Raw genomic sequence first — 13,928 nt, forward strand, 5'->3', positions numbered from 1 at the left:
ACACTCACATCCACTCCCATGTCCAGCAGATACTTGACTACACTTATCATCCCGCTGGAGGCTGCAGCGTGGAGGGGTGTGTAAGCTTTCTTGTCCTTACACGTCACCTCAGCACCATGAGTCACCAGCAGTTTCACCACCTCCATATGACCTAAGACACAGAACAAATGAAGAGGTGAGGGTTCCACAAATGGATTGTGTCAGAGGTTTGAAAACAAACATTGCTTTGTCTCACCCATGTATGCTGCCCAGTGAATTGCCCTTCTGTCCTTCTTATCAAATGCGTTTATATTGGCTCCCCTGGAGAGCAGTAACCGCACCATCTGACAAAAGGAATACACAAACATTTATCAAACAAAATTGTATCATGTTAAAAAGAAATTCCACAAATAATGATCATCGAACCTTCAACTCTCAATTGTACCCTGAGGGTTTAAAACCCACACATTTGCAAATGAGTGTTTACTGACCTCCAGGTGGCCACTGAAGGCAGCATGGTGCAGCGCAGTGCGTCCAGCCCGATCTGATACATTAACGTTGCTCAGCAGTGGCACCAGTGCCTCAGCGCAGCGGACTGCCTTGTTAGCGGCGGCCACATGGAGAGGGGTTTGCCAGTTCTTATCTCGAGCGTTCACATCAGCAGAGTGCTTTAGCAAAACCTGCACCGCCTCCTAAGAGAAAAAGGATCAAATGAAAAACTTTATTTATAATCTGGTGCATTACATTTCATTTGAATCCCTTAGATAAATTTGTGGTTGTGAGGTTGGTAACTCAATTACTTCAACATATCAAATGACCCAATGCTCTAAAAGGAAGCAGAGTTTAAATCGACAATATCAGAGTAAGTGCAGAAGAGCATCTATAGGTTGTCATTTGGCTCTGTGAGTGTAGTACCTCACTGCAGGAAGCCACTGCTCGGTGCAGTGGAGTCAGCCATTTGTTGTCTTTGGCATTCACCCTCGCCCCTACAGCGCAAGCAAAACATCAACAAATTCACTTATGAACAACAGTATAACATCAAAGAAACATCTGAAGACATCTGGAATCAAAGGTAGATTAACTGTAAACTGATTGTGATGAATATCCAGATGCACTTACCTGATAAAATTAAGAGCTCTATAATCTCAGCATCTCCTAGGTAGGCAGCTGCATGCAGCGGTGTCCTTTTCTCATTGTCCTGAAAGAAATAAACAGATTTGATACAATAAAGAGCGTTTGACCAGCAATTAACAGGTGGTTCTATTCAAACTCTACCAATGGCAGACTTTCCAAGAAGTGTAATTCCGTTAAAATCTTACTTGGACATTAACATCCTCTTTCTTGAAAATGAGAGAGCGTACTTCATCTGGATCAACATTGAAAATAGCTTTTAGCAGGGAAGGCTGAAAAACATAAACAGAGAAACATTAAGTTACAAAAATGACAATAATAAAGTCTGAACTATGACATTTTAGCAGTGTCCTGAGGCGTGATCTTAAAACGCAGAATCTGTTTTTGCAATAACTGAAGGAAAGGATGGTTGCATCTCATCCCCAAAAGACTTCTCCCAGCAAACCAATGCAACAACACCTTTGAGATGAGTGTTGTTATGAGACTGCATGTGTAGCGCTTATGTAAGTGCATCCTCAAGGGCCAGAGCGATTCTAAATAAAACCAGCATGCAGCCTTTCCACCTCATCTTGTTCAGCTGCAGTGCAAATTGACAATAAAAAAACAATAACAGAGATAGGGTCAAATAGATTATTTTAATGTAATCTACAGAAAATACCTACTAGAAGTGCAGGGGAAACACTACATCAATATTCTTCAAGTTAATATACTTGGAAAAATACATTTGAACATTAAGTTAGCAAGAGCAGGTGTGTGAGAAGACTAAATACATCGCGGCATTAGTTAAAGACTATATTTCTATTCGACCAAAACGCAAACTCAGAACAAGCTAAGAATATATCTAAAACTTGTTACATTTTAAGGATTTCCATACTGATCCATCATATATACAGACTGCAAGCATTGTCATGTAATGCTGGTTGCACATATTCTCCATGAGCCGACGATACAGTATTAACAGATTACACCCTTCACATTGCAAGCGTGATTTGCGAGGTAACGCGTCCCAGAAGTGTCCCGGATGTGGCAGTGAGCTGATAGATTAGGCATTGAGCCAATTTTTGCAGCACAGCTCACGCTGGATTCAGCAGCTCTGGGTGTAGAAAATAAAAACTAATCAAGAGATTACAGAAAATAACCGAAAGCAAATGAAAAATATTTAAGCCGATCAATCAGGGTTTCCACTCTTTTCAAAGCACAAATTTACAGGACAATAAATGCACCCAACAAGTGAAATATTTAAGATAAAACACACGTGTCCATTTAAATAGAGCTTTTATTTTGGCGTTTCTGTGTTTTTGACAGTAGTTTCTCATCTCCAGATAAGCAGTTCTCCGTGGCCCAGATTGATTATTAATCCCTGTGTGCTTTCTCTGACATTTTATAGACTTTTATGTATTCTGCAACAATGATGTGAGTCATGTGAAAACCACTCAACATGTATAAACATCAGTCACTTTTACACATTAATAGCTCTTCTGCCCATTTCTCTCCTTGATGAACAATGTAGACTCACATGCCAATAATAATGTAAATGAACAACATGCCCCTCAGTACATGTACCAGGTCATTGTTTGTTTATGAATGAGAAGTTTCATGAGTGCTGCTTCTGACTGCATGCACTGATGTAGCAAAGCACATGATTGGCTGTAGCTGTAACCAATTTGCCTTTTTCACATGGATCGGAAATTACGTCAACACAGGGTAAAGCTGCTTCCGCTACGGTTTGCGGCTATTGCTTTAGTTAACATTGGCCTCTAATTATGATTCTTACTCTTCTGCATAGTCAGTTCTCCAACAAGCCACAAAATAATATACAAAGCTGGAATAATAATTCAACTCTTTACCTTCTCTTATCACCGGATCATGGGAAATGCTACTTAATAAAAGCTAATATATATATATATATATAAATAAAATATAAAATCCCAGCACAGATGCAAAAATACAAATAAAATTAAATAGGTCTAACTGAACCTCGAATTAAACTCCAAAAATATTAAATGCAGTTTAAAAAAAAAAAAATGAAAAAAGTATAATCAAATTTAGTAAAAGAAACCAAGTTCCTGTTTAAAATACTTTTACCTATTTTAATAAATTATATACAATATACAGGTACATTAACCACACCATCACAGTAAAGAACTGTGCAATAAATAAACAATGCATTTAATAATAATTACAACCACAAAGTGTACATAACGTAGGCAGTAAGCACTACATCGAATATTACAGCGCAGGTTTACAGACTTAAATATGATGATGAGCAGCCATAAGGGCTATTACAGTTGAACAGAGTAAGAATATTAGTTACATTTTACAAAAAATATTAAAAATAAGAAAAAAAAATATATATTATTCTCACGAAGAAATAGTCATGAAATGGATATTTCTTCCTGAACATTTCAGTTATGGTTCCATTCTTTTATTTATACGGATGACAAAAAAAAAAATCTTATTTTGACATTTGAGCCATATGCTATTAAAAAGGCAGTTGTACCTGTATATCTGATGTGAAAAATAGAGTTTAATGAAAATGATCCCGAATGTCGAAGTATGTGAACGAGATGAAATATCGGAGAGATGACAGAAGTGTCCCTGTTTATGAAAGTGTCTATGGTACGAGCGATCCGACCCACCAATGTCTCTCATTCTGGAGCTGTACAGGGAGGAGAGCAGGCTGCAACTTCACTTGTGATAACGCAGAGCCGACCCAAACAGACACAGAATGAAATGACAGCAAATTCAAAAGTTATTTATAACCAGTGTAGTCTAGGGCAAGTAGCAGCGTTATGCCATCCTCAAAGTGGTCAAAATGTTCTTTTGCCATAATAAAGCTCCTAATTAAGAGCTCTGAAGAGTAGACAACAAAGCAAAAGGTCAAATCAAACATTTGCACGCATTACAACAGTACAAACATTTATATATTTTGTGTGAAGGCTTTGATTTCAGCAGATCTTGCTTAAGTTTCAATGGCCATTATTGAGACCGGAAATAAGTTTACCCTGCGAGGGGCACCCCAGGAAGCGAGGAACACGGAGGTGTGAAAAAGTCCAATCAAGTTATCTGCCTCAGTTGGACCAACAATCATCCATGCGATTATCTAATCAGCCAATTGTGTGGCAGCAGTGCAGTGCATCAAATCATGCTAATACGGGTCAGGGGGAAAAAAGTTGATCTCAGTGATATGGACCGTGGCATGATTGTTGGTGCAAGACGGGCTGGTTTGAGTATTTCTGTAACTGCTGGTCTCCTGGGATTTTCACATGTAACACTCAAGAATTTACTCCGAATGGTGCCAAAAACAAAAAACATCCAGTGAGGGGCAGTTCGGTGGACAGAAATGCTTTGTGATGAGAGGTCAACAGAGATTGACCAGACTTGTTCGAACTGACAAAGTCTATGGTAACTCAGATAACCACTCTACAATTGTGGTACTGAGATGCGTTTTGGTGCCGTTTTGGCAGCACGAGGGGGACCTACACAATATTAGGTAGGTGGTCATAATGTTGTGGCTGATTGCTAATATATATATATATGAGCACAGACATTTCAAAATAGGAGTCCCCTTTGTATTTTGGGCTTATTCTGGCTAATTACAAGTCCCGCATCACTAATATAGTATTGTATTCTACTGTAGACAATACTGTTGTACTGTCGCAATCACTTATTTTTGGTCGCATTTGCGACCATTTTAGTCACAGTCTGTAGCCCTGCTACAATCTGCATAAATAAAAACAAATTTACAAACGCTGATAAACAAACAAATGCACACGACTGCCCACCGTTTTTTGTTGAAGCAACAATTTACATTCTCGGATTTATATGGCCACAACATTGAACGAGACCCAACTGATTGTGGAGGTTGAGAAGTGCTGTACAACCCTCAGCACATCTTATACAAGGATTTATTAGCAAAGGAAAAGGTGTGGGATACAATATAGCTTCAGCAGATTTGTGTAGATGGTAAAATAATGTTTTATTTTACAGTAATATCTTTCATGCTTTCATGTCATACAATATAGTCTTCCTAACACGGTTTTGTCAGGTGTAAAAAAAACAAAATGCAGTTATTTGAGCTGGATGCAAACAATTGATGCAGGAAAACCGACTAAATGCAGACAATTAAGGAACCAACAATGTGTGGGTTAAAGCTGGGACTATATGTAAATTATTTATCATTGTGGTGTAAATGTTGTTCTCCAAGGCTTACAAACGATTTCAGGAAGACCAAATGTGTTATATTTATCAATCAACCTCTCACCAAAAAATGACATTATGGACTTATTAAAAAAAATGTTTGGTGTAGGCACCCAGAGATAACTATTTTCAAAGCCGCAGCTGTCTCGCAGAAGAGACACGGCCAATGTGAAAGCCCAAACCTCCCGCGCTGCTCACGTCTCGCTCACGGAGGATATGTGAAACCGGTCTAAAAATAAACAAGTTAAACTAAGGTACGCAATTCAACCCTCTATGATCATGTTAGAGAAAGAATCGTCATTGGCTAGTAAATTTTTGTTTTTACTCGCTAGACTTTTGACCAACATGTAAACTAGTGCTGCACGATAAATCATATCGCAATCGCGATGTCAGCCGGTGTGATTATATGATGGCAAAATGCTGCGATTACATTAAATAAATAAGTGCATGTGTGGACGTGACAGCCCATTCTCACTGAGAGCTGTTTGCCCATTTTCTACACCGCTAATAAAAAGACGACCAGTCAGTCTCAGTTTAGGGAGTGACACGTGTTGTCATGTCATGCGAGTTTCCGGTGTGCAACGTGGAAATCAGTTGAAGATGGACGCCGAGCAGACCGACACTGAACTGGTGGTCAGAAAAAATAACACAAACACAGATCACGGCTTGGCGATATATCTTTATTTCATCAATAATTAAAGTTAATATAATACGGGAGTGTGACATGTAAATAAGTACAATCTCCAAAACTGTCATTATCTGTGCTGTCAGAGCTGCTTCAACCAGTCACGGAAGATACACAATCTGAGCGGGAGTCGAGACCGGGATATTTAAAGTTCCGCTGGGTGATGGGCACTCTAACACGGAGATGCTCGTCTCTCACCCCCGCTGTCTGCAGCTTGCAACGTGTTGCATCATTGATGAAATCATCATAAGATCAATCTTATTTGAAAAATAACATAAAAATTCCAACAACAATAAAATGTATGTGTGTGTGTGTGTAAATATATATATATATATATATATATATATACACACACACACACAACAAAAACAACAGTTTTAGTGGTTTGATTGAGTGAACCACTCTTTTATATCCAGTTTCCTTTTCAAAAGAATTTATACAAAGTACATTACATCCTGCTTAAATGTCCCTATTTGTTTGGACAATCTTATTATCGCAATATTAACCTCAATAATAGCAATATGACATTTTCCCCAAATCGTGCAGCTCTACTGTGCATTCATAAAGTATTCAGACCCCTTCATTTTTTTCACATTTTGTTATGTTGCAGCCATATTCTAAAATGCTTTAAATAAATAAATACAAAATCCATATCTATCTACGCTCCATATCCCATAATGACAGAGCAAAAAACAGATGTTTGATAACTTTGCAAATGTATTAAAAAAATAAAAATAATAATAATAAAAAAAAAATCACACTGACATAAGTATTCAGACTTTGCTATGACACTTGAAATTTAGCTCAGGTGCATCACATTTCTCTGGATCATCTTTGAGATGTTTCTACGAATTTACCTGTGGCAAATTAAATTGATTGGACATGATTTGGAAAGGCACTCACCTGTCAATATAAGGTCTCACAGCTGAAAATGCATATCAGAGAAAAAAAACAAGCCAAACTGAGCAATCGGGGGAGAAGGGCCTTGGCAAGAGAGGTGACCAGGACCCCATTGGTCACTCTGGTTGAGCTCCAGAGATCACTATCCGAACAGTGAAGCATGGTGGTGGTAGCAGCATGCTGTGGGGGTGATTTTCAGTGGCTGAGACTGGGGGACTGGTCAGGGTTGAAGGAAAGCTGAACACAGCAAATACAGAGATATCCTTAATCAAAACCTGGTCCAGAGCACTCAGGCCCTCAGACTGGGCCAAAGGTTCACCTAACAACAGGACAATGACCCCAAGCACACAGCCAAGACAACGCAAGAGTGGCTTAGGGACAACTCTGTGAATGTCCTCGAGTGGCCCTGTCAGAGCCCGGTCATGAACCCAATCGAACGTCTCTGGAGAGACCTGAAAATGGCTGTCAGCCAACGGTCCTCATCTAACCTGACAGAGCTTGAGAGGATTTAAAGAGAAGAATGGCAGAAAATCCCCAAATCTAGGTGAGCAAAGCTTGTTGCATCATACCCAAAAAGACTTGAGGCTGTAGTCGCTGCCAAATGTGCGTCAACTAAGTGCCAAGTTAAGAATCTGAATACTTATGTCAATGTGATATTTCTTTTTTTTTTTTTTATAAATTTGCAAAGTTATCAGAAATCTGGTTTTTGCTTCATCATTATGGTGTATGGAGTGTAGGTTGATGTGATTTTTTTTTTTAAACCATTTTAGCTTAAGGCTGCACCATAACAAAATGTGAAATAAATGAAGGGGTCTGAATACTTCATAAATGCACTGTATACATCCTTGCTCGGTGAATAAGTAAAAAATTACTAGGGTTGGGAATTTTAAGGAGTTTAACGATTCTGGTTCTGATTCCTCTTAATGATTCTGAATCGTTAATGGTTCCATTAACAATTCTTAGTTTCCAGGATAAAGATTTGAAAATAAGGCTTCCTCAGCAGACTGCAGCTAAATTGTAAAATCAATTCAGATTTCAACAGATCAGAACCTGCTCATAAAGCCCAATGTATACTTTGTTTGCACGCAGAAGCTAAGCGCCTTAGAAATAGTACTCCCAATTAGTTCCACACAATAATGTAAAGATATTCTAAACTGATAATGCAAAAAAACAACAACACTGGTATCGGATCGGCCGATACAAAGATTTCCGATATTGGAATTGGCGTCTGCATATTTGCAGACAGTAAATGATATTTGTGTTTAGAGATGCTCCGATCAGCGATAAACGATCGATCATGTCGCAAAAGACGAGAGGCTCCTTTAATACTTCAGCAGCACTGTCATGGCATCACGGAGTGTGGGGAATACTGGCATAGTGTTGTAAGACAACAAGCTTGATTCAAAATGATGCGGTGGGAGAGGTATGGCGAATATGAAAAGTTTGTGTACTGTACTGTTAATGTGGTGTTTCACACGCGACAAGGCAAAGCGAAAACAGCGCGAGATGTGAAACAGTCCTTATCGTTCATGGCGGCATCTTCTCAGTGTCCTCCAGGCATAGGCATCTCAGTAATAATGCGAGAAACAAGATGTGGTGTAATTCAAACATCTTCATTAAATATCTCCTGATTAAACATCATTAACACTAGTAGCACCTGTAGAGTCCAGAAACATGCACTCTTTCTCCGCTTTCCTTTTATCTTTTGCCCTCATTAAAGTTCTAGCAGCAACAAGTAAAAAACAAAATCTTAATACAATCATTCAACTAAATGAAAAGGCAGGGAAAGAAATTATAAATATAATTTTTTATACAATATTAATATACCATAATATATTGTATTAAATATAATGCAAAAATAAAATAAGGAATAATTATTATTATATGAAATAGGTAATGACAATGAATCAATTACCAAAAATGTCACATTAAATTTAATTCCACCTACAGGTTATCAGTATGTCTTCAATTTGACAAGATACATTTTTATATAGGGCTATCTATCTTAATATAGATAATATTGAGTTAGCCAATACTTGTTTTAAAGTCTTACATAAAAAAGCTTTTTTATTTAGCCTTTTAAACTTTTTTGTCAGCAAAAACTAGGCAACGTGAAATACGAATAAAATTAAATCAATAGTGACAGTGTGCAGAAAGCTACATATACCCAGTTATGACAGAGATCCTGATAAAAGGATCGACTGATATCGGGATCTGTCGATCAGGTGACAAGATCGGTGATCGTATCGACTGTAAAAATCGTGACTGGAGCATCCCAATAAGTTTGATTGATATTTGCCTTTTTATCAATAGACAAGACAGTTAAAAGTTATAGGGAAGTGTTGAAGGGAGAGACAGAATGAAACGTGCAAGAACTTTAAACATTATGGGCCAAAACGTGTCTGTCGCTCTGTTGCTGTCTGAGACATGTCGGTCCATGTCTCATGGCTCCTTTAAACAGACGATTCCTGGTGTCCACACTTTATCAGCTGATGCAATAACTAAAAACATTGCACACCAGGAACACTTAATATTTGTATTCAAGTATTTTAGTACAGCAACAACAACAAAAAAAATCCAGTTGTGAATAAGAACCGGTTCTCTGTTCACAACCCTAGAAATGACGGCTTAAAAAAATGCTCATTATAAGAGATATGGGCCCAAAATGATGGTCTCCACCAATGTGGAGAAGGCAGATGGAGCAAAGTGATCTGCTCCAAACCGGTTTGACTGTTGAAGGACACAGAAGGATAATTTTATTTATCGTCAATTGATATATAGCCAACTTGCAAAATGTGACAACAGCTGATGAATGAGCCAAGTGAGCAGAGAAATTGAGACTTGTTTCTTCAAAATATTTATGCATTATTTATCCACTCCAGTAAGGCCAAATTAAGACCTCTGGACTGTCTTTATCATCGCCCACAAAAACAGACATCACAAACAATGTGTAAAAATTCAACAACCACTTCAATACAGGCATTTTATGACTCATGGGAAGTATGTTTATGATAGTTTTGTCACTATGACTAAGTAGCAGGAAGTGTTCAGTCATACATTTTTCACACAGCGTTGTGAAATGGTTTCTAGCTTTTCAATGGGCCACAGAACATTCTGATAACAGCTTTGTGCTAATTTGATTATACAAAGGGTTTATACAGTACACTGCCCCTTGAGAACAACAGCTTTGACAAGGCATTCAAAACTGCCTAACATTACCTTGTAAATGAGCAATGTACAGGTTTTAAACCTCAATGTTTAGTAAATCAGAGGTAAAGAAAATTGTATGGATGCTATGGTCTGTTGCATTCACATTCAGTCTAGTATTCACTACTACAAAATATCAACACAATATGTAGAACACATCTACCCAAATGGCATCTTCATTGTCTCGTTTAAATCCAGTTCATCTCAGTTAATTTTGTCAGACTCAGCAAAGACCTAAAGACAAGCTCACACTGAGACAAGAGAACATAACAAACAAGCATTTGCACTTGAAAAAAGCTTGGTTATGGTTCTAAGACGAGACAAGGCTCTGTTTGTCACATGTGGCCTGGGACTCTGTAGGAGATGCAGATGAGACTTTTAATGTGCATTCATGTGCTGTTATTGTGTCCTGTCTCCTTTGACAAACCCCTCTATATAATGCCATCACCATGGAGAAGGCAACTCTGTATATTCTCCTCATCCTCCCTCACCAGAGACACACATTTACTGAGTGATGTAAACACATGTATGCCCACGCACAAACAATACTGAATTAATGTTCTGTTCCTGTAGCTCAACTTACAGAGCATGGTCTTAGCGACACCAAGGTCATGGGTTTGCTATCCAAAGAACACAGATACATAGTTATATTTACATTGCATGTATTAATTTGGAAGACTTGTATCCAATGTAAACGGTGGACTTATAAAAGATATACATTCATAAAAACCACTAAATGGTCCAAGGCCTAAGCCATGCACTGCAAACTCATATCATTACAATTGTATTGTAATAAAAGCTGAATTTATAATAAATTATCAAGGAGATGGAAACGTCACTGCACCTTTCACCTCATCAAGGGATTATGACCCACCACATCATATTCATAGTGTGGCATTTGTAATCTTTGACATCAGAAATGAACTAAAAAGCCTCTAAAGTTTTGGTTATTACAAAGATCAAATGTCCCAAATATCCGACAACTCTCTTCCACTTCTAAATTCACTCTGTATAAAAAAAACCTACTCAATGCCTTTTGATACCTCTCATACAATTGTATATAACATAGTGTGTAAAATCAACTTCTAAGCCCAAATTAAAACCAAAATAAGTTGTTATATTGTTAATTTTCCAACTGCAATGCATGACTGTGGATTCGTACAGCACTGATAGGTTACCATACACCTGACCTGACGTGCACTCAGCAAAGTTGTTTTAGGTAACACAAACTGACATTAAATGTATCGTTTCAGATGAACAGCATACTAAGTACCACACCCGTCAATAAAACTATATATTTGATATATTTGCATAATCATACCCAACAAAAGCAAAGCGTTAACCATCCAACCTCAAGAGACCAACTGTTGCCTGAATCTTAAAATAACACATTACGCAGACTTAATGCGATTTCTTAGTTACATGCTGCAAAACATTATTGAAGAAAATGTGTATTTACCACTTCATCGCCCATGATTAGTTATATACTGATATCGTGGCTTGCGCACATCTAGCTCAGAGGCTACATGCCATCTACCTGCTGCATGTGGTAACAAATAACAAAAAGCAACGTTTCGACAGTTTATTTGCTTGTAATGCAATGTTATATAAGATAATAACTTCCCAATGCTTAAGTTAAATTATTTGGACAGTCTAATCATCTTTGATGTTGATGGTTTGTTCAGTAGCTTGTTAGCATCCATTAGCATAGCCTAGCTCAGCTAGCTGTGTCAGACGTCACTCACCTGGTCTCTAATTTTGAGAACCACCATGTTTTGATGATCTCTTTAGCTCTCATGCAGGACTAAAATTTGTTTTTTTTCGCCACCACCACTTGAATGCTGATGTTCTGTTGTCGGTAAATCCACCGTTTTCTACAGGCCTGGCGTTTCCTATTTGCCACTGATGAGCAGGAGAGAAAACTCCATAACATTACCGCCACTGCCACCCCACAAAGAACGGAGACGACGATTGGCTAGACTGTGGTTTGTGAGTGACAATAACAAGAACGATGAATGGTTATACAAGCGTGAGGGAGGGGCAGCATGGGCAATATATGTGGATAGAAGTTGGAACAAGCCAGACAGTTGATAGTCTTTCTATTTCAGAGAAGTTAAGACAGAAGTGGGTTTCTCCATTGCAGATGGACTGTTGGATACAATATCCATTGCCATTAATACAATTTAACAATGATGATCGGCAGAACAAAAGCAGATGTGTAAATGTTTCACAGGTGCTTCCAACTGTTCTTCTTTCTATTTGTAACGTCCTTGAGGCAAATACTTAAGCTTCTATTGGATAACAATTACGTTTGTGAACAATGTCCACATTTGTAAGGGGATTTATCATATTGGCACCTCAAGATTAAAAATGAGTTACAAAATTTTTATAAAACTTGTTTTAGATAAAAGTGCATTATTGTAACAGTCTGCAAGCTAGCTACATTTGTGGAATCTTTCACATAGCACAGTGAGGTCAAATCAATATGTAGGCTATCTTTTAAATTTAAATAACACATCTTGAAATGATTTTTCCTAGTCTGTTTCTGTAAAAAAAAAAAAAAAAAGGTTTTATGCAATATTGTGCTATAATATATAATATAATCAGTATCATTAATAATTTCATCATTGGCCAACGAAATGTCATTGTTACTAGACAGATTTAAAAGTAGAGTAGCCTACAGTAAACCTAATGTGTTCACTAAAAGTGTTATTGTGGTAAGAATAGAAATTCTATAATAGGCTATATGTAAACACTAAAGGTTTAGAGTTGAAAAATATTTTACACATAAAGTAAATTCGGAGCAAAAGTGGATATCCTTTTTATTGTTTTGCATTGTTGGATCTTCTCTTTGTATAACAGGAAATGCACTGAAATGTTGCCAAGTTCAGGCAGTGTGCAGAAAACAATGAAACCGGTTCCTAGCATTGTGCTCTTCAAGGGAACAGCTCATTTAAGGACTAAAGTAAAAGAAAGCTGTCTGACTCATTAGACTTCCAGTGGTGATTGTGAGTGCTCTTTACAAACCCTTTATTTCTTTCACAAATTATAATGTTTAAGGAGTATGGTTGCCACAGGCAAAATAACTAATTCAATTTAATACACACACACACACACACACACACACACACACACACACACACACACACACACACACACACACACACACACACACACACACACACACATGTTGTGTTTCCATGTTTTATGGGGACTTTCCATAGACATAATGGTTTTTATACAGTACAAACTTTATATTCTATCCCCTAAACCTAACCCTACCCCTAAACCTAACCCTCACAGAAAACTTTCTGCATTTTTACATTTTCAATAAACATAATTTAGTATGATTTATAAGCTGTTTTCCTCATGGGGACCGACAAAAATGTCCCCACAAGGTCAAAAATTTCGGGTTTTACTATCCTTATGGGGACATTTGGTCCCCACAAAGTGATAAATACACGCTCACACACACACACACACACACACACACACACACACACACACACACACACACACACACACACACACACACACACACATTGTGTTTCCATGTTTTATGGGGACTTTCCAGAGACATAATGGTTTTTATATTGTACAAACGTTATATTCTATCCCCAGCCTAACCCTAAACTTAACCCTCACAGGAAACATTCTGCATTTTTAACTTTTTCAAAAAACATAATTTAATATGATTTATAAGCTGTTTTCCTCATGGGGACCGACAAATTGTCCCCACAAAGTCAAAAATTTCGGGTTTTACTATCCTTATGGGGACATTTGGTCCTCACAAAGTGATAAATACACACACACACACGCACGCACG

General features: G+C 37.7%; 1 protein-coding gene across 1 annotated transcript in view; it reads right to left on the minus strand.

Moving 5' to 3' along the window:
• The window catches only part of ankrd28b (ankyrin repeat domain 28b), a 39,276-nt gene extending 27,229 nt beyond the window's left edge, over positions 1-12,047 (minus strand). Inside the window, exons 1-7 of the mRNA XM_052146590.1 lie at positions 11,848-12,047; positions 1,299-1,382; positions 1,099-1,177; positions 895-965; positions 471-671; positions 236-323; positions 9-151 (exon numbers count right to left, since the gene is read on the minus strand). Of these exons, the coding sequence (XP_052002550.1) occupies positions 9-151; positions 236-323; positions 471-671; positions 895-965; positions 1,099-1,177; positions 1,299-1,382; positions 11,848-11,874 (693 nt within the window). The 5' untranslated portion in view covers positions 11,875-12,047. The remainder of the gene's footprint in view (positions 1-8; positions 152-235; positions 324-470; positions 672-894; positions 966-1,098; positions 1,178-1,298; positions 1,383-11,847) is intronic.
• Positions 12,048-13,928: the final 1,881 nt, after the last annotated feature.

Source organism: Xyrauchen texanus, chromosome 17 (genome assembly GCF_025860055.1).
Source record: "Xyrauchen texanus isolate HMW12.3.18 chromosome 17, RBS_HiC_50CHRs, whole genome shotgun sequence".
NCBI lineage: Eukaryota > Metazoa > Chordata > Actinopteri > Cypriniformes > Catostomidae > Xyrauchen > Xyrauchen texanus.